The following is a 19,413-nucleotide window of genomic DNA, read 5'->3' as shown; positions in this document are numbered from 1 at the left end:
TCATTTCCCTCTTTTCTCCATATATACTCACATCCACCGCTCCCCACCTCTCTCTCTCTTTCTCTCTCTCTCACACACACACACACACACACACACACAGACTTAAACTGTAATATACTCATACCACATGTACTATTGGGCAAGTTGTGTTTTACAGCTAACATAACTTTCACGTCTTTCCTTGTTCTTCCCCTATAGATCTATCTCATTTTTCTTAAGGGTTATGTAATATTTTGTACAAAAGGACTATAATTAAAAAATAATTTACTGGGGTGAAAGTCACATAAAATAAACCATTTTGAAGCGGGGGACGATCCAGGGGCAGTTAGTACATACACACTGTCAAAGGACCACTACCTCTGTCTAGTTCCAAAACACTGCTGGGCTGCAATTTTTTTTTTAAGATTTTATTTATTTATTTGACAGAGAGAATGAGATCACAAGTAGGCAGAGAGGCAGGCAGAGAGAGAGAGGGGGAAGCAGGCTCCCTGCTGAGCAGAGAGCCCGATGTGGGGCTCGATTCCAGGACCCTGAGATCATGACCTGAGTCGAAGGCAGAGGCTTAACCCACTGAGACACCCAGGTGCCCTGCAATTGTATTTAAACCAATTTCTAACTAATGGACATATGGGTTTCCTCCGGTATATAGGCAATGATACAGAGTACCACAGTGAATCCCACAGTACATAGTTCTTTTGGAAACTTTTTTTTTTTTTTTAGAAGATTCTTATTTATTTATTTCTCAGAGAGAGATCAGAAGCATGGAGAGTGGCAGGCAGAACAGGCAGCGCAGGCAGAGGCAGAGGGAGAAGCAGACTACCTGCTGAGCAAGGAGCCCATGTGGGACTCGATCCCAGGACCTCGGAATCATGACCCGAGCCTAAGGCAGACGCTCAACCAACTGAGCCACTGAGGCATCCCTCTTTTGGAAACTTGAGTAAGTGGCTCAAGCTTTAGAAGTCCCAAGATTATTCTCATTAGAAATCATAATGGGTACTACAAAAACTCTTTCAAAAAGGTTGTAAAATTTATGCTTCTGGCAGTAGTAATCAGAGCCATTTGTTATTCTTATCCTACCGTCATCCCTATTTGTAGCTTTGCCCGGCTGAGAAAAAAAGAGTCAAGGTTTTAATAGCAGGGTTTTTTGTTTGTTTTGTTTTAACTTTTTTAAAAACTATTTTTAAAAAAGATTTTATTTGATTATTTGACAGAGATCATAAGTAGGCAGAGAGGCCGGCAGAGAGAGAGAAGGAAGCAGGCTCCCCACTGAGCAGAGAGCCTGATGTGGGGCTCAATTCCAGGACCCTGGGATCATGATCCTAAACAGAGGCAGAGGCTGTAACCCACTGAGCCACCCAGGCGCCCCTTGTTTAAACATTTTGAGCTAGTAGCCATTTATATTTCTTTTTTTTTTTAAGATTTTATTTATTTATTTGACAGATAGAGATCACAAGTAGGCTGAGAGGCAGGCAGAGAGAGAGAGGAGGAAGCAGGCTCCCTGCTGAGCAGACAGCCTGATGTGGGGCTCGATCCCAGGACCTTGGGATCATGACCGGAGCCGAAGGCAGAGGCTTTAACCCACTGGGCCACCCCGGTGCCCCGCCATATATATTTCTTTACCCCTTATCCATTTCAGGGGTCAGCAAATATTTTCTATAAAGGGCCAGACAGTAGGCATCATGGACCACAGTTACTGAAGTATGCTACCATAGTGTAAAAGCGGCCATAGAGAACATATCAACAAATGTGCATGGCTGGGTTCTAGTAAAACTTTAAAATCAGAGCATGGGGCGCCTGGGTGGCTCAGTGGGTTAAGCCTTTGCCTTTGGCCCAGGTCACGATCTCAGGGTCCTGGGATCAAGCCCAGTATCAGTAAGCCTGCTTCCCCCTCTCTCTCTGCCTGCCTCTCTGCCTACTTGTGATCTCTCTCCCTCTGTCAATAAATAAATAAAATCTTAAAAAAAAAAAAAAATCCGAGCCAACAGTCTATAGATTGCAGACCCTTGATCTGTTGGTCTATTTTGGCTGTTTTTATTTTTTTTCCCTATCATTTTTTTTCCAATTTATTTATTTTCAGAAAAACAGTATTCATTATTTTTTCACCACACCCAGTGCTCCATGCAAGCTGTGCCCTCTATAATACCCACCACCTGATACCCCAACCTCCCACCGCCCCCCCGCCACTTCAAACCCCTCAGATTGTTTTTCAGAGTCCATAGTCTCTCATGGTTCATCTCCCCTTCCAATTTACCCAAAAGCACATACCCTCCCCAATGTCCATAACCCTACCCCCCTTCTCCCAACCCCCCTCCCCCCAGCAACCCACAGTTTGTTTCGTAAGATTAAGAGTCACTTATGGTTTGTCTCCCTCCCTATCCCATCTTGTTTCATGGATTCTTCTCCTACCCTATTGTGGCTGTTTTTAGTTTAGAAACTCTTCGCGTGATAGGATAAACATGGCCTTATCTACTCCAGTCAATTGATAAATGTGGCTATTCTTGTGCCAATATCAAATTCTTAATAACTGTAGCTTTATAAAATGCTTTCATAAGCCATACAACTATGTTTGGTTTGCTTAAATAATAAACTCCCGTCAAAATACAATACCTACAATAGTCAAGCACCATTACACATTTACACTCTCAAGGTGAAATTCATAAACTGTAATGTAACTCTGCAAGGAGTTCTAGCATGAAAATGAGAAAAGGGGCTTTGCATTGGCTTCTAATTTGTTTCCATGCAAAAGCTAACCTCTGTCATGGCCATGGGAAGCAATGAAATATAAGGGACCAGGTATTTATTCTTAGAGCTCGACAAAACAGAATGAACTCAGTCGCAGAGCTCTGTTTTGGAAGCTCTGCACTGGTCACTGGGGTGACCCCCTGCACTCAGAGGTCACTCACTCTCTTTCTTTACCAATGACCTTGTCACCAGCTACAAAGATGGTCGATTTCTCAGATGCATTAAGCTGCCCACTTTCTATCAGAAACTATTAAACCAAAACGAAGAGTCAAGAGCCAAGTCCCAGAATGTGCCTAAAAACTTTAATCTTTGATGGTTCTGCATCTGCATTATCATAATTTTAAAACTTCCAGGCAACACAACGCACTTTAAAAAGGTTTACTTTTTCTAAATCGTACGCATTGCTTGTTTCCATCCTTCACACCCAACATCAAAGAGCACTTCCTCCCACCACCCATCCCTTAAATTTCAAAATAACAGGCAGTCCTAAATAAGATGTGAGCTGAACCAGCAGGTCTCCCCTGAACCGAGCATCTTTCCTCTCCAGCTCCCCCTGGCGTCCTCTCCGCCTTTTATCCGGGTCTGAAATCCTCACCATTAAGAATTCTTGGGTTAGGGGACAAGACCATCCCCTAAAGCAGCTGCTCACACCCACGTTCAGTCCCCAGCCCGTTCTCATTAGCACATCAGCTGGGGTTCTAGGAGTTTCTTGGTCCCAGGGGCCAGGCAGCTCTAGGGCCTGCGCGAGGGCTTATGGCCAAGGTGGAGCTGACCATGGGGTGAAAGGTTACGGCCACCCTACTCATCCTCGATCCCGGGGAGGAGGCCCTTGTCCTTTCTAGGTGCTGCGAAGCCATCCTAGTTCCTGAGACTTGGAGCGAGGAAGGGACTCCCCGGGGCCCTGGGGGCAGAAGAGAGCTTGGTCCTGGCCAGTGTCCCGCGCTGCCTTCCAGGCGCACCCGGGGTCCCACACCGGTGTCCCCGTTCGCGCTATTAGTCCCCGGGGCTTGCAACCCGCCCAGCCCAGACACGCTCGAGGCCTCACCGTTGAAGCCAATCACGGCCTCAAGCTCCAGCTCGGCCACCCCGGCTTTGAGCGAAGTTTGGTTCTCCATCCCCAGGAGCCTGGGCTCTCCCCGCTCTCAGCTTCCGGAGGCGTAGCGTCTGCCGGTCGGTATGGTAACGGACGTGCGCATGCGCTTCAGGCCCGCGCCTGCGCGCGCTCGGGGCTGCAGCGCCCCGAGCTCGCGCTGCAAAAGGAGGTGGGCTTTCCCCCCACTTTCCCTGGAAATTTAGGGGCGCTGAGTGCACGCTTTCCTTCCACGGAAAGCATCTGTGACTTTTTTCGCAACTATAGAATCAAGCACCGATATAATGAAAAATAATAATGACCACTTCTTTGGGTCCCTTGTTGGAAGCAGGGTTGAAAAGAATTTTTAAGCTTTATTGAACTATCACTTTACATATAAAGTTCACTCTAAGTGAGTTTTAGTAAATTTACACAGCACAGTCGGGCCGCTGTGCCCCCTGTCCAGTTTTTTGTTTGTTTGTTTTGTTTTTGTTTTGAAGCAGGATGAAAATTCAGGTAACTGCTGGAAGTGTTGAGATGCGCCCACCTTCCCGGGAAAATGCTCAAGATTTTTGCCCAACAGTTTAATTTTCATTGGGCCAGGCTGTTCGCGTCCCTTAGGGGGAACCGATTAGATTAGATTGCTCCAATCTGACGTTCCCCAGGGGCCGCTTCGCTTTCGTGATCATCCTTTCCAATCCCAGGTGTACGCTCCCCGGGCAAACGCCGGGTTCCGGTCGCGCCCGGTCGAACCGCGGGGTATGAGCCGCTCGGGCCGCCGTAGTCAGCTGCCGCAAGCAGGAAGTGTCCGACAGCGGCGGCGGCGGGCGGAGACTGCACGATGGCCCCGGACCCCTGGTGAGCCCTGGGTGAGGGCGGCCGCGTCGAGGGTCCGCGGGGGAGGCCGGGCTTCCGGGGAGCGGACGGTAGCCAGGCTTTGGGGCTGGGGGAGCCCCTCAGGAGGAGGGGAGGGGCCTTCCCGTGCCCAGGAGGACCGTGCCGCGTCCCGCCAACCTCGGTGCTCGCGGGGGTGGCCCGGGAGGGGAACCGGGAGGACACTGGGGAAGTCGGGACGAGTACCGAATCCCGGACACATGCGTTTAGTCCTTCTGGGCTGCCTCTGGCCGCGGGGACTTCCCGCCCGTCCTGCTGTGGCTCTGGCTGGTGCAGGCTTCCTTGGACTGCGGGGCGAGTGAAGTCCGAGTCACCTTTTTGTGGAACGCCGGTGCATCGGGTGACCTCCCCCCCTCTTACCTCCGGGGCTGAGAAAACCGAGGTTCAGAATCCACGGTCATCCGCCGGTTAGTAACCAGTTGGCACTAGGACCTAGATCTTGTGGGCCCTTCAAAAAACTTAGAGGAATCAGGGAGGGAAATTACGCATTTGTTTGTAAGGCTGCTAACCCTTCCCTGAGTCAGTATCGGGAAGGCTGTTTCTGCTGCAGCATCTCTGCAGTTAAAAAAAAAAAAAAAAGCTGGGAAGGGTTATTTCTTCAACAGTTACATCCCAAGGACTGAATGATGAAAAGCAAGTTCTGATCCTAAGGAACATCTTGCTACCCGCCATGTCGGACTGGAGTTTTTTGGTTTAATGATTAAAAGCATATCCTAGCTCTGGAAAGTTCTTGTTAATATTTCTGGCATAATTTATAATTAAGTTGTAGGCACTGTGACTACTAGAATAGGTTGCAGGATCAAAGCATTACTTCGGCTCTGGGTTAACAGCGCCAAATGGCTCACTTGATTTAATGATTTTTTTTCCACCTAATTTTAACACCTGTGTACACTCTGATAGAAAATTTAGAAAATACCATTTCCAGAGAAAAAGAACGCCACATCTTCAGCTCTGTCATTTGGAATAATAGCCGGTACTGATTTTTAAAAGGAAAGCGTATATACTATGCATATATATTATATATCATGTACAAGTATCTCCAGCTTCTTGAGACTTTACATTGTGCTACTTTGGTTTTATGAAAGACTTACCTTAGTACTTCTTTTCGCTAACCAAAAGAAATCAGAAGACGGTTTTTGCTTTTATGAAAAAAGAGGGGAAAGCAAAGCTAGCATTCAGTGTTTCTTCTGTAGCAAAAGGTCATAGAGACATTGCACTCCCCAGGTCAAGGAGAGTGACCCCCTCCTCCAAGCTCCTTCCAGGAAACTGCATTCAGCATCTCAGCAGCCAGCTCTCATAACTTTGAAATGTGTCTGTGAGCATCTGGGCTTTCTCTTGGTTTATTTTGTGTATCCCTTAGCAAGATGTGCCCCAAGTTATCAGAAAAGTCCCAGAGAGGTTATTTTTGGGGGTTTAGGAAAGCTCAAAAAATGTTTCTATATATATTTATGGTAATTGGCCCCTTTACTTTTACACCATTTCGGCTGAGGAAAGGTTTTGTAGGAAGACTATTTTTGGATAGTGAGGGAAACCTGCGTGTTTCACAAAGCAAAGCACATTTCTCCGTGTCATTAAATTTTTACAGAAAGCATGATTTTTTCATGGTAATAATGCACTGTAGGAATAACCATAATTTATTTAATTATTTCCCTCTTTGTACCTCTTTGTAATGTTAGAGTTTGTTTTGTTTAGCTATTACAAAGACTCCCTTTTGTTCGATTCCTTATTTCCTCCATTTGCTTCCTAGAAGTGGAACTATTGGATTGAAGGATAAGAATATTTTTAAGGCCCTTGATATGTATTGCTAAATTACCCTCCACCTCCTGGGAGCTAAGCCCCTCACTATACATAAGGTAGGAAGTAAAGCTCGAAGGTGGCTGTCCATGTAGATTGCTGGAAGCCATCACTGGACCCCAGGCCTCTTCTCCAGTTTATGCTGAGAGCACATCACGTTCCCTCATACTCTCAAGTAGTTTGACCCAGCGGCTTTCTTCCCTGACTGCTGACAATGAAACAGTGAGGGAACTCTATTGGGTTAGCATCGGCTACCTTGCAAAGTGGATTGCTGGTCAGGAGGGCCGAAGGGAGTACAGAACGGGATTTGACAAAACCTATAAAAACAGACTTGACTACATACAGCCTTGCCTTCCTGCTCTTGAAAAATCATAGGTCAATGATGCTTTACTCCTGAGTGATATCCTAATGTTGAAAATGGAATGTTTGTTGGCTAATTGAGCATAATAATAAAAAAAGTGGAATATAGCAGTGACAGCTTTAATGGCGTATCAGAGCAAGGGGCAAGCTCACTTTTTAATGGAGGAAGCAAGGGATGACTGCCTCTGAAGTGGTTCTTTGCTGAAGCTAATTAACTTTACTGCTGGGGCAACATATTTGTTGATGATACATCATTTCTGGAAAAATTACAGTTTAACAGACCTTACCAGTTTTGTATTCTGGTTGGGCCTTTCTTGGGTCCCTTCTAAAAATTGTTATGGAAGGTAAAATACATACAAAGTGGGATAGTATCATACATACTATGACCCTGTGTAATGTATAATATAACCCCTTTATACTCATCACTGGATTCTTGTAATTACCAGTATTCCCCCATACTTTATCATCCACATCTTTCTCCCCCCTGAGATTTTTTTTCCCTGAGTAAATCTCATTACATATATGAATTTAACTGTGCGTTAAGTGTTTTTGTGGCAGAACAGGAGCTCAGTCCATGGTCTGGAAACTTCTCTTTGCTCCTCTTTGTGGATTCGTTGTCTCTGCCTTTTGGCATCACCATCCTCTGAGTCACCCAGGCCTGGAAGCTCCAATCATCCCCTTTCTCTTCACTCCTCCTATCAGATAATTAAGCCTTTGGTTTTTCTCTTAAATTTTATGCAATCTGTTCATGTTGTGGTCCGATCCTTTTAGCCCTGTGCCTCGCAGGCAGTAGATACTGGTGACCCGTTCTAGAATTGGAGAGCTGGAAAAGTCTTCCTGTCTCCCGCCCACATCTCTCTCGTGCCTAGCCATTTTTGCAACCGAACGCAGATTCCTGAACTAGTACCTTAGGCACTTGTATGCTTGACACCGTGGTGAGGCTGCCCATGACCTCTAGGTACAGATCGGAAGACCCAGGGGAGCTTTCACAATTCCTCATGTCCAGGTCGAGCCCCATTCAAGTTCAAGCAGAACGCGTGGGGCTCGGGGCCAGGACTTGGCTGTGATGTTGTTGTTTGAAGATTCCCCTGTGAGTCCAGCCCTAGCAAAGTTTTAGGACCATTGCTCTCCAAAGCCAACGTGGGAAGGTGAGGAGTGGGAGCGAGTTATCTGGGGTTTTGGCCTTCTGCATTTCACAGAACCTCTTCAGGGGCTCACTTGATGTGTGAAAGGGTCCCCTACAGCTCCAAAGCCCTCTTTCAGAAGTCTCAACTGATTACTCTGGTGTTCAGGGCTCTGCAGAAACTAGCTTCCATGCATCTGTGCCCTTTGATGTCGAATCTGCGCTCAGCCAAATGCACCAGGCACATGTCCTTCCATTTCCTTCCTTTCACCCTTGCTTGCTCCTTGGGCCTTTTGCTAAGTCAAGGATGTGCCCCTCCCTCCTGCTTCAGCCTTGTAGTTCAGCCCATGATGTACCCTTTTGGCCCGGCCTGGTCAAGTCTGAGTGCCCTAGGCCACCAGTTACTCTCGTTTCGGGTCTTCATTTGGAAGGAGCTGCTGTATCACACCTTATTACTGATTTTCATAGGTGTGGTATGGGGCCGCAGAGCCAGACCTAAGCTTCTCTTTTCAGAGAGGATGGTATGGGCGGCGAGAAGGGAAGATGTGGCAGAGCTGGAGCCAGGACCAGTTTCCTTACCAGCTTCCCTCCTGTTTTCTTTCTTTCTTTCTTTTTTTTTTGGATTGGTGGAAGGGGCAGAGGGAGAGGGAGAGAGAATCTCAAGCAAGCTCTGTGCTCAGCCCAGAGCCGGACCTGGGGTGTGATCTCACGACCTTGAGATCATGACCTGAGCCGAAATCAATAGTCAGACACTTAACCGACTGAGCACCCAGGCACCCCTTCCTCCTATTTTCTTAATTATGTGTTGTATCACCTGCTGTTTTTTGTATTCGTGAACATACACACACTTAACCGTGAATATTTGCATGAGGCTGCTTTAGCGTGTAGTGGGGAGTTGCTAAAGATCGTGCTTCTTGGCATGTGAAGTTCAGAATGTAACATTTTTCACCCAGGACCTGGCCCAGATCAAGGGCTCGACTGTCCCCCACTGCTGGAATTACTGTAGTAAGATTGCCAAGGGAAGCCATTGGAGATTGTTTTTTCCATCACTGAAAAACACATTTGCCAAGTTGCCTCAGTGTATGAATACTGTGTGGGAGTTCAGAGATTTTGAGAAATGGATCATTTACTTTTTCAAGCAGAAATGGAGACATTAGGACAAGTAGCAGTTTTCAGTATTTGGTGCTGGGACAGTGCTGGGAAATAGGTTGGTTGTACGGAGCAGACCACCTAGTAGGGGAGACGCAGTGTGTGCACGCACCTAGCTTTTCTCTGTGAAACAGATAGGAATGTGATTTGGTCACATTTATTTAATATTGCCTCTGACTCTCTCTCCACAAATATTTTTTAAAAAATGTTTGACAGTATTTTGTCACAAAAGGGCAAAATAAGAGACAACTGGGAATTCATTGTGAATTTTCCAAAGCCTCAAACGCTATGAATACAAAATAGAAACTCAGCAAATGCTCTGAGAGAGTTCTCGTAAGTTTAGATGTCAGGAGTGTGTGTTTCCCATTGTCCCCAGAGCATTTTGTTGTAGGATAAATAGTACTTCCTGTGCCTGTTTTGTAAAGTTCTTCCCCTACTGGCTCCTTCCTCACCTTGCCTGAAACTCTCTGTTCTCTTATCCTGCCTTATTTTTCTTCTCAGTGCTTGATATACTACGTGTTTATCCTCTGCTTTTTCTCCCTTCACTAAGCATCTTGAGCAAGGGACCTTGTCTGTTTTGTCACTGCTCTGACCTCCAGGGCCCGTAGCAGTGCTTGGCAAGAGGAGGTCCTCCATAAACATTTGCCGAATGTTCTGGAAGTGAATGGATTCAGGCACATTGCCATGGACAGAATGGCGAGGTGGTTAGGAGCAGAGGCTCAGGGCTGGACAGCTTTGGTTTACAGCTGGGGTACCACCTGGGCAAGTCTCTCAACCTCTTTGTGCCTGATTTTCTGCCTTGGAAGGTGGAGATGGTAGTGGGACCTGTCTCCTTGTGTTTTTGTGTGGATTAAGTGAATTATTACGAAAGAAGCATTCAGGATAGAGCCCAGCACATTGTACTTACTGTAATAGCAACACGCGTCCCTATGACTGTCGCTATTACTACCCTCCCCTCCTGTTTGAATCCGTGGCTAGAATTAATAAAACTGAAATGCAGATAACATGGACGTCTTCTTTTAAAGAACCTTAAACCTTCTTCTCCCTTTACGACTTTGATGCAGGTTCTCCACATACGATTCTACCTGCCAAATTGCGCAAGAGATTGCCGAGAAAATCCAACAGCAAAATCAGTATGAAAGAAATGGTGAAAATACAATCAGGGTAAGACCAGGAGAGAGTTAGTACATGAAGTGATTTGTTTGAGCTTGGAGGTCTGAAAACCCTCCTCCTGCTGAGGTTCTGTGTGTGCGCGCGCGTGTGTGTGAGTGAGACAGTGGAATTGACATTATAACCAATCAGGTACTCGTTACGACTGAGACTAAATGAAGTGTGACACTTGTTTAATGTCTCCTACTTCCCCTTACAAGTATCTGACAATTTCATAGTCTAGTTCAAACCCCAGACAATGAATCTCCCAGGCTTTGCAGGACAAGAGGTGACGTCTTCACCTCTTAGAAGATCTGTTCTTGCCAAAAGGATAATAACCTTTTTTTTTTTTTTTTTTTTTTTTTTTTTACATTTTACGCATAAAAATGTAAATACCTTACAGGTGCTACACAAACAGTGGCAGGGTTTGACTAGGAAATCTATTTTTTAGACGCTCATGAGTTCATTCTAGCACCTTTGATCCCAGTCCAATACCATGTCTCTTTCCAACCTTCCCCATTCCAAATTTGTATTTTTCTTTTCCAGCAGTCAAAATTTTGGTTTCCAAAAACTATGATCTCTTTTTGCCCACTTGGTCTTTTTTATTGTTTACAGAAGACAGTTTCAGGATTACTACACAGGTACTGCCACAAACACTACCTTTGAATTTGTCTTTATTTTTTTAAACTTTTTAAAACTAATATCCCACTAATAATACTGAGGTTATTCTGTTCTAAAGTTACTAAAATGGATCCTTTTCCCCTGTGTTTTATGCTATCCTTTGCATCTGTTTTTACTCATTTTTGGGGTACTCTTGAATCCCCATCACTTATGTCCCCCATCTCCCCGCCCACCTGCCCTATGATAACCACCAGTTTGTTCTCTGCAATTGAGTCTGTTTCTTAATTTGTCTCTTTTTCGTTTTCCCTTTGTTCCTTTGTTTTGTTTCTAAGAATCCACTTGTGAGTGAAATCATATGGTATTTGTCTTTCTCTGACTTATCTCATGTTCTAGCTCCATCCATGTTGCAAATGGCAAGATTTCATTCCTTTTTTATGGCTGAGTAATATTCCAGTGTATCTGTATCACTTCTTTATCCATTCATCTACCAGTGGACACTTGGGCTGCCTCCACAGCTTGTCTGTTGTAAGTAAATCTGCTCTAAACATTGGGGTGCATGTACCCCTTCGAATTTGTGTTTTTGTATTCTTTGGGTAAATACCCAGTAGGGTGATTACTGGATCTTTGGACAGTTTTATTTTTAACTTTTTGAGGAGCCTCCATACTGTTTTCCACAGTGACTGCACTGGTTTGCATTCCCAACAAAAACGCAAGAGGATTCCTTTTTCTCCTCATCCTTGCCAACACTTTTGTTTCTTGTGTTGATTTTAGCTGTGCTGATGGGTGTGAGGTGATACCTTGCAGTTTTGATTTGCATTTCCCTGATGATGAGTCACACTGAGCATCTTTTCACGTGTCTCTTGGCCATCTGGATGTCTTCTTTGGGGAAATGTCTGTTCATGTCATCTGCTCGTTTTAATTGGATTATTTGTTTTGGGGGTGTTGGATTGTATCAGTTCTTCATAAATTTTGGATACTAATCCCTTATCAGATATGTCCTTTGCAAATATCTCCTCCCATTCAGGAGATTGCTTCTTTGTTTTGTTGATTGTTTCCTTTGCTGTGCAGAAGCTTTTTGCTTTGATGTTCTCCCAGTGGTTTATTTTTGCTTTTATTTGTCTTGCCATAGGAGACGTATCTAGAAAAGTGTTGCGAAAAGCATTGCTACCGCCAGTTTGTACTGCCTGTGCTCTCTTCCAGGATTTTTATGGTTTTAGGCCTCATATTTAAGTCTTTAATCCATTTTGAGCTTATTTTTTTGTGTGGTGTAAGAGAGTGGTCCAGTGTCCTTCTTCTGCATTTTGTTGTCCAATTTTCCCGACACCGTTTGCTGAGGAGACTGTATTTTTTCCCATTGGGTATTCTTTCCTGCTTTTTCAGAGATTAATTGACCATAAAATTATGAGTTTATTATATTAATTTTTAGCACTTCTGTTTTTTTTAATAAAGATTTTATTTATTTATTTGACAGATCACAAGTAGGCAGAGAGGCAGGCAGAGAGAGGAAGGGAAGCAGGCTCCCCGCTGAGCAGAGAGCCCGATGCGGAACTCGATCCCAGGACCCTGAGATCATGACCTGAGCCAAAGGTAGAGGCTTAACCCACTGAGCCCCCCAGGCGCCCCTAATTTTTAGTACTTCTTATATGTAACCATTTTCATTAAATTTGGTTTATTTTTCCCATGTTAACTTTTTGCAGAAATAAGCATCTGTATGTTTGTGTGTGTTCTCATTTCTTTTGCTTTTACACAAAAGATACTCTTGTGTATCTTTTTCTTTTCACTTAATACTACATCGTGGTGATCCCTCCATATTTATTTACTTAGATTTTTGCTGTTCTTCTTTCGGGCTGTATAATACTCTCCTGCATGGATACGCTGTGGCACATTTAACCTAAGGATGGGTGTTTGGATTGTTTCTACACTTTTGCTGTTATGAAAAATGCTGCAATAAATACCTTTATGCTTCCCCCCCCACCCACCTTATGTTTGTGGAGGTGTTTTACAAGGGTGAATTCTCAGAACTAGGATGTATGTGGTTTTTTTCACCTGTTGCTGAATTCCCCCTCCATAGGGGTGCTTACCTTTGGTGCCCTGATCAGCAAAGCACAAGTTTCTCTTTCTTGACAGGCTGGCCAACAAATGGGGTTGTCAGTCTCCGGAGTTGTTGCTGGTCAGATAAGTGAGACATAGTATTTCAGTGTAGTTTCAGATTTGCATTTTTCATTTACTAATCAAGGAAAGTACGTTTTCACATGCTTAAACATTATTTATATACATTTTTCTGAGACGTTCTTGTCTTTTTTCCAGTTTTTTTATTGGGTGGTTGGTCTTTTTAGTCTCTAAGAGTTCCTTATATAATATAGAGATTTAGTTCTTGGCAATAGATTGTAACTTATTTATCATTTGTTGTTTGGCTCTGCCCGTGGTATCATATGCCATGTGAAAGTTTTGGGTTTTTTAAACAGAGTTGGCTAATGATCTTTAAATGCCTCCACATTTTCACTTAAAACTTCTGCTATTCTGGGATGTAAGGGCATTTATTCCTGTTTTCTTACAATAAACCAGTGGTTTCACTTTTTACCTTTAGATCTCATTCATTTAGCTGGTGTCATCCTCTTGGATAGTTTATTTCCAATTATAAGTGAGTTTTCAGTGTGGCTAAATCATTGCCCACGTCAGAGTAAGTTTCTTAGTGTAGACGTTCTGGATTTAGGTCGTATGAAATCTTAAGCATCTTGTACATAGAAGTCTGTATCAATTCTGATTATCTTTTACAAATCTTTCTCATTCTGTTAGGAGGTAAAATTATACAATAGATTATTATGCATTTTTAAAATTATTTATGTGGATGAACATGTTTTCATTTATTGAATACTTGTATTTCTTCCTTTGTGACTTACTGGTATATGTCCTTAATCTAACCTGTTATTTCTTTTTTATTTATTTTTTAAAGATTTTTATTTATTTGAGAGAGAGAGAGACCACGAGAGGGGAATACAAGCAGGAGAGGGAGAGGGAGAAGCAGGCTTCCTGCTGAGCAGGGAGCCCAATGTGGGGCTTGATCCCCTAACCTGTTATTTCTTAATCTCCGTGTTCTTTATGTGTATGTTGACTATATTCAAGCTTGATCTGGCATATTTGTTACCAGTATTTTTTCTCTTAATTTGGCTTTTGATTTTATAAATGACATTTTTTAGACATGTACTTGTTTTTAAACTGGATTTGAAATTTTCAATATTTTTAAAAAGATTTTATTTATTTATTTGTTAGAGACACAGCGAGAGAGGGAACACAAGCAGGGGGAGTGGAAGAGGGAGAAGCAGGCTTCCCGCCAAGCAGGGAGCCCGTTGTGGGGCTCGATCCCAGGACCCTGGGATCATGACCTGAGCCGAAGGCAGTCGCTTAATAACTGAGCCACCCAGGCACCCCAAAATTTTCAGTATTTTTATTTATGGTCTCTTCTTTTAGAAAGAGGAGAGATCATGGCGATAAACATCTTTCATAGCCAGAGACTGGATAACTATTTTATCTGATCACCTAAATAATCTTTAAGCTTTCCTTCAGTTTTTATTTTTAAGCACATATCCTTAAAATATTTGAAGTTTATTTTGGTTATGTTGTGGGCATCTAATTTTACTTTTTTTCCCATTTGCTAAATTATTCCCTACCTTACCCCCTCCAAGATACGAAATATCCTGTATTTCATGCACTGAATTTTTGCGCGGCTGCACCGTTCCTGGACCTTCTGTTCTGTTGTTCCTATTGTGGTTTTTATAAAGACTCCAGAACTGATTGTCAAAGTCCCCGTCCATCACATATTCCTTTTCTTCCTATATTTCCCTTTATCCATGGTTTAGAATAATTTTGCGTAGTTTCATTAAAGTTCTTTTGTACTGTGCCTCAATTACCACCTCTTTTCCAATAAAAGAACTCCAGATGGGACTTTGAATAGTTATGTAGTTTATTTAAAGATTAAATTGGGGGACATTTACATTTTTACAATATTAAGTGTTTTCCTTTTACTCATTCCTCCATCAGTTGTTTACTCCACAATCACTATGTGCCGGGCATCGTACTAGATATTTTTTGAGATTTTGTTGGCATTATTAATGATGTTTAAAATTAATAATTAAAAACAAGTCTCCCCACCTATTACTTAAACATAGAAATGCCCTTGATTTTTTAAATTTACAGTTGATTACTGACTTCTTATCCTGTTTCTAGTAATCTGTCAGTATCTTCACTTAATTTTCCCAAACAGACTAATCCATTTGGAAATAATGAATTTCCTCTCCTTCCTTCCAGCCCCTGTGTATTTCTTTAACTTGTCTTATTGCATTGGTTGGAATTTCTAGACCAAAGTTGAATAATGTTGTTAAGGCAGTACTGTTCCATTCTTAGTTTTTATTGTTTCTGTTTTGTTTTTTTTTTAATATATTTTTTTAAGATTTTATTTATTTATTTAACAGAGAGAGATCACAAGCAGGCAGAGAGGCAGGCAGAGAGAGGGAGGGAGAAGCAGACTCCCTGCTGAGCAGAAAGCCCGATTCGGGGCTCTATCCTAGCACCCTGGGATAATGACCTGAATTGAAGGCAGAGGCTTTAGCCCGCTGAGCCACCCCAGTGCCCCTTTGTTTTGGTTTTAGTTAACTCCCCCATATTGTATTAATCACCAACACTGTCAGCTTTATTATTAGATTTTCTACCATCAAACTGTTGTGCAATTACTAGGATAAATTCCTCTTGGTAGTGATATACTATCATTTTAACATCATTCTGAATTTGCTTTGCTAATCTTTTTAAGAGACTTTTATATTTTATAATCCTTATGGGAGATTGGCATGTGGTTTCTTTTTTTCTCAAGATCTCTGTCAGTGCCTGTTGCCAGGGTTGTGTTAGCTTAAAATATAAATTAGACTTTCTGTCTTTTTCTGTGCTTTGGGAAGTTTCTGTTAAATGATGATGATAGAAAACTTTTCCTGATTATTAAAGTAATCATTTCTTATAAAAATTTTTAAAAATCCCACTACTTAGGGGTAATGGCCCATGGCATTTTAAGTATTTAGTTCCTGGATTGATTTTTTTTCTCAATATGGATGACATTTCATTTTATGACTTGATTTTTTTTTCTTTGAATAGATTATCATGGCTCTCTTTCTGTGGTAACATATTGAGATTTCAATCGTATTTTTTTTTTAAAGATTTTATTTATTTATTTGACAGAGAGAGAGATCACAAGTAGGCAGAGAGGCAGGCAGAGAGAGAGAGGAGGAAGCAGGCTCTCCGCCGAGCAGAGAGCCCAATGCGGGGCTAGATCCCAAGACCCTGAGATCATGACCTGAGCTGAAGGCAGAGGCTTTAACCCACTGAGCTACCCAGGCGCCCCCAATCATATTTTTTTAATGGATACATTCCTTTTCATCTTTTTAATGATTTTGAGCTTTAGTTTCGTAGACTTTTCTTAGTTTGGATGTGTGTGTGTGTGGCAGGGTGTGTTTTGCTTTTTTTGTTTGTTTGTTTTGCTCTTTATTTCTTGAATGAGGGGAGATCTGCTTTCCTCGGTATTTCCTCATAAACACTAGGTGGTTTTCCATGGTTCCAAGAGGTATTAGAATAGTTAAGGTTAAACTTTTCTTGGCTGCCCGATACGTTTGAGGGCTGCTTGATGTGTGTAGCCCTCGGCCAGCCTCTGGTGTCCTGCTGTTTTCCTCCTTAGTGTGACCCTGCTAATCTTGGGAGGGAGGCCCCTTCCTTTCCGCTGCAGGTTTGTAATTGCTACTCCAAACAAGGTAGCAAATGAAACCTGTGATCGTGTCTTTTGAAAACATTATCTCTGATTTCACCCATGGCTGACTGGATTTAATTTACATGGGCAATTTTGTTTCATATTTCTCAGTTCCCGAGAGCCTCTCTTCCCACCCCCCTCCATCCTTCAGGGCAGCACTCAGGGTCACAAACCAAAATTTCCTCGGGGTCTGTAGAATGATCAAGAAGATTCACACACTCTCAGAAAAACAGTCACGTGCGGTTAACATCTTATAAGGACAACACACCGCTGTAAAACTTTTACATGGGTTTGAAATACACCAGTGCGTTTAAACAAGACTGGCTGCCGTGACAGTGGAACTCGATGGCTTGTCATTTGAAGCAAGGTCGGGGGAACTGGGGGGTTTTTGCTGGTGAATGCAGACTAGGGAACCCAAGTTCCTGCATGGCTCCAAGGTAGACAAATGGGATCGGAGGGTAGAGGCTCAGAGGACAGAATTCAGACTGTGAGGGCCAAGTGGCAGTTTCCCTATTCAGGTATGGCCCCATTACTGCCTGGTCACAGTAGAAAATGGATACAAGCATCCGGTGGGTGACTGGACCAAAATTCAGATGCCTTACCGCCCTGCAGGTGTCCTTGGGAGGTCAGACATCTCCGCCCGCTCGCCCTTGAAGGAATGACTGTGTTTACTGGATATTTGTAGTAAATCCCACAGGTCCGGGCCTGCATACTGAAGATGTGTTCTTTTCTTTCCAGCTTACCGTGACCATCAGAACTTTGTTGCAGAATCTGAAGGACAAGATCGCCCTTTTGAAGGACCTGCTGCTAAGAGCTGTGTCAACACATCAGATGTATCCATGTAAACATTTCCACCTCTTTTCTAGAGTGGGAGGAAACGCAGTCTTATTTTAAGAAAGGAAGGAATCTGGGCCACCCAGATTTTTTCCACAGCTTGAGGAAGACCTGGGTTTCCAAATATTGCCGATCTTCTCTATTTCTATTTTAAGGATCTGTTACGTGGTTCACGGGGAATATGCTGGCAAAGCAAGATATGCTGAAGGCGTTCACTTATTTGGGTGTGACTTGGGTGTAACCTCTATGCTGTAGGAAGCCAGTGCTTTCTGCCGGGGCTGTGTTTGCACCGAGCCCCATGCTGCCCCCTGTCTAGACAGCCCTGGAGATGGTGAGCCTCTGTGTCAACAGGGGAGGGGACCTTCTACCATAACCTCAGCTGTGGCGATGCTGGAGTGGCCAGAGTTATGACTGGTTCTTTTCCAAGAGGCCAGTAGCAGTAGAAATCGTACATCTTTGGGGATTTTCCCCTGTTTATGTAGGTTATTGAGATGGGACTCGTTCGCCTTCTTACTCTTTGAGAAGCACAGACACTTGCCCCTGGTTTAGGAGTTTGGGGGCGGGGGAGGGGCGGGCAGGGAGTCCTGGCCTGAAGCAAGTTGTACCCCATTTCAACCTCCAACCAACACTGTCAAGTGTTGAAACTTTTTTTTTTTTAAGTTCATAATCCGATCAGTTGAGGAAAACACCTGTGACCCGTTACCTAAACTAGTCCTTTGCACCTGAGTTTATCTCGGTTTGAAAACTGGCCTCACAGTGCTCCTCTCTTATCCTCTCATCGTTTCCTCAAATTACCAGTTCATGCGAAAAAGCCAGATTTGAATATCTCAAGAAATGGTTATTACTGCTTTTCAGTGGGAGAGTGTAGGAATCTAGCTTTTTGGCAAAATAATAGAAAATGTTTGAACCATTATTTTCCCCAAGCGTCACCGTTTTATGCTACCAGGGAGCATATGCTGGAGGGAGGTTTGTTTAGATTAATTGCGTGAGTTTGTAGATACTCAGTTACTAACACACTAAGGTTTCAGGTAAAAGTTTAATTTCAGTAAACAGTGGGGGGCTTATTTTTAAGACATCTGGAATATTCTAATACATTCAGTTTGTGACTTTAACCTCTATCTGGTATTACTTATTCCTGTATATCTATCACATATATATGTATACACACACACACACACACACACACATATTTTAAGATTTTATTTATTTATTTGGGAGAGTGAGAGCAAGCATGTGCATGTGTGCGGGGAGAGCTGCAGAGGGCGAGGGAGAAGCAGACTCCCCACTGAGCAGGGAGCCCACCAAGGTGGTGGGATCCCAGAACTCTAAGATCATGATCTGAGCTGAAGGCAGATGCTTAACTGACTGAGCCACCCAGGCACCCCCTGCACATCTATTATCAAACGGTTTTTATTTTATCAAAATCAACAAGTCCCAATATGTCGACCTCAGATGGTTTGCAGTGGGCCTGGCTAGTGTCCACAAGTGATGTCCAGCTACGCGCGCTCATTTTCTTGTTACCCTAAAGCACCTATGTTAAATAGTCCTTTCATGATTTAATATTAGCAACTGTGTATTTGCTGTCCATCAGGGTTACTGATTATTATGCACCTTATGATATTTATGTGCTAAACTACAGGACAAAAAAGAAACAAATGAAGCACTCTAACTTTTTTCTATTAGCAACTTCTGCTCATTATTAGTTAAGGAGGAGCATGTGGCCGTAATAATTGCCTTGACTTTGTTCCGAGTGCTTTCAACCTGACCATCTTTTGAAATCTCATAGACTTTGGTTTTGTGGTCATCTCAGAATTTGCTGAACGAAGCACGAAAAATATATAAAAATGTTTTAAAATATAGAACAGAGTTATTAAACACATTATGAAAATATTT

General features: G+C 43.1%; 2 protein-coding genes across 3 annotated transcripts in view; one reads left to right on the top strand and one right to left on the bottom strand.

The window, feature by feature from the left end:
• The window catches only part of CFAP52 (cilia and flagella associated protein 52), a 36,748-nt gene extending 32,863 nt beyond the window's left edge, over nt 1-3,885 (bottom strand). Inside the window, exon 1 of the mRNA XM_044249086.1 lies at nt 3,788-3,885. Coding sequence (XP_044105021.1) covers nt 3,788-3,857 — 70 coding nt within the window. The 5' untranslated portion in view covers nt 3,858-3,885. The remainder of the gene's footprint in view (nt 1-3,787) is intronic.
• Nucleotides 3,886-4,620: 735 nt separating this feature from the next.
• The window catches only part of STX8 (syntaxin 8), a 246,147-nt gene continuing 231,354 nt past the window's right edge, over nt 4,621-19,413 (top strand). For both annotated transcript variants that reach the window (XM_044249085.1, XM_044249084.1), the window contains exons 1-3: nt 4,621-4,669; nt 10,196-10,295; nt 17,425-17,519. In XM_044249085.1, coding sequence (XP_044105020.1) covers nt 4,653-4,669; nt 10,196-10,295; nt 17,425-17,519 — 212 coding nt within the window. In that variant the 5' untranslated portion in view covers nt 4,621-4,652. The remainder of the gene's footprint in view (nt 4,670-10,195; nt 10,296-17,424; nt 17,520-19,413) is intronic.

This window comes from Neovison vison, chromosome 5, assembly GCF_020171115.1.
Source record: "Neovison vison isolate M4711 chromosome 5, ASM_NN_V1, whole genome shotgun sequence".
NCBI classification, from domain to species: Eukaryota; Metazoa; Chordata; class Mammalia; order Carnivora; family Mustelidae; genus Neogale; species Neogale vison.
Note: the sequence above shows the minus strand (reverse complement) of the source record. Positions and strands in the feature narration are given on the sequence as shown.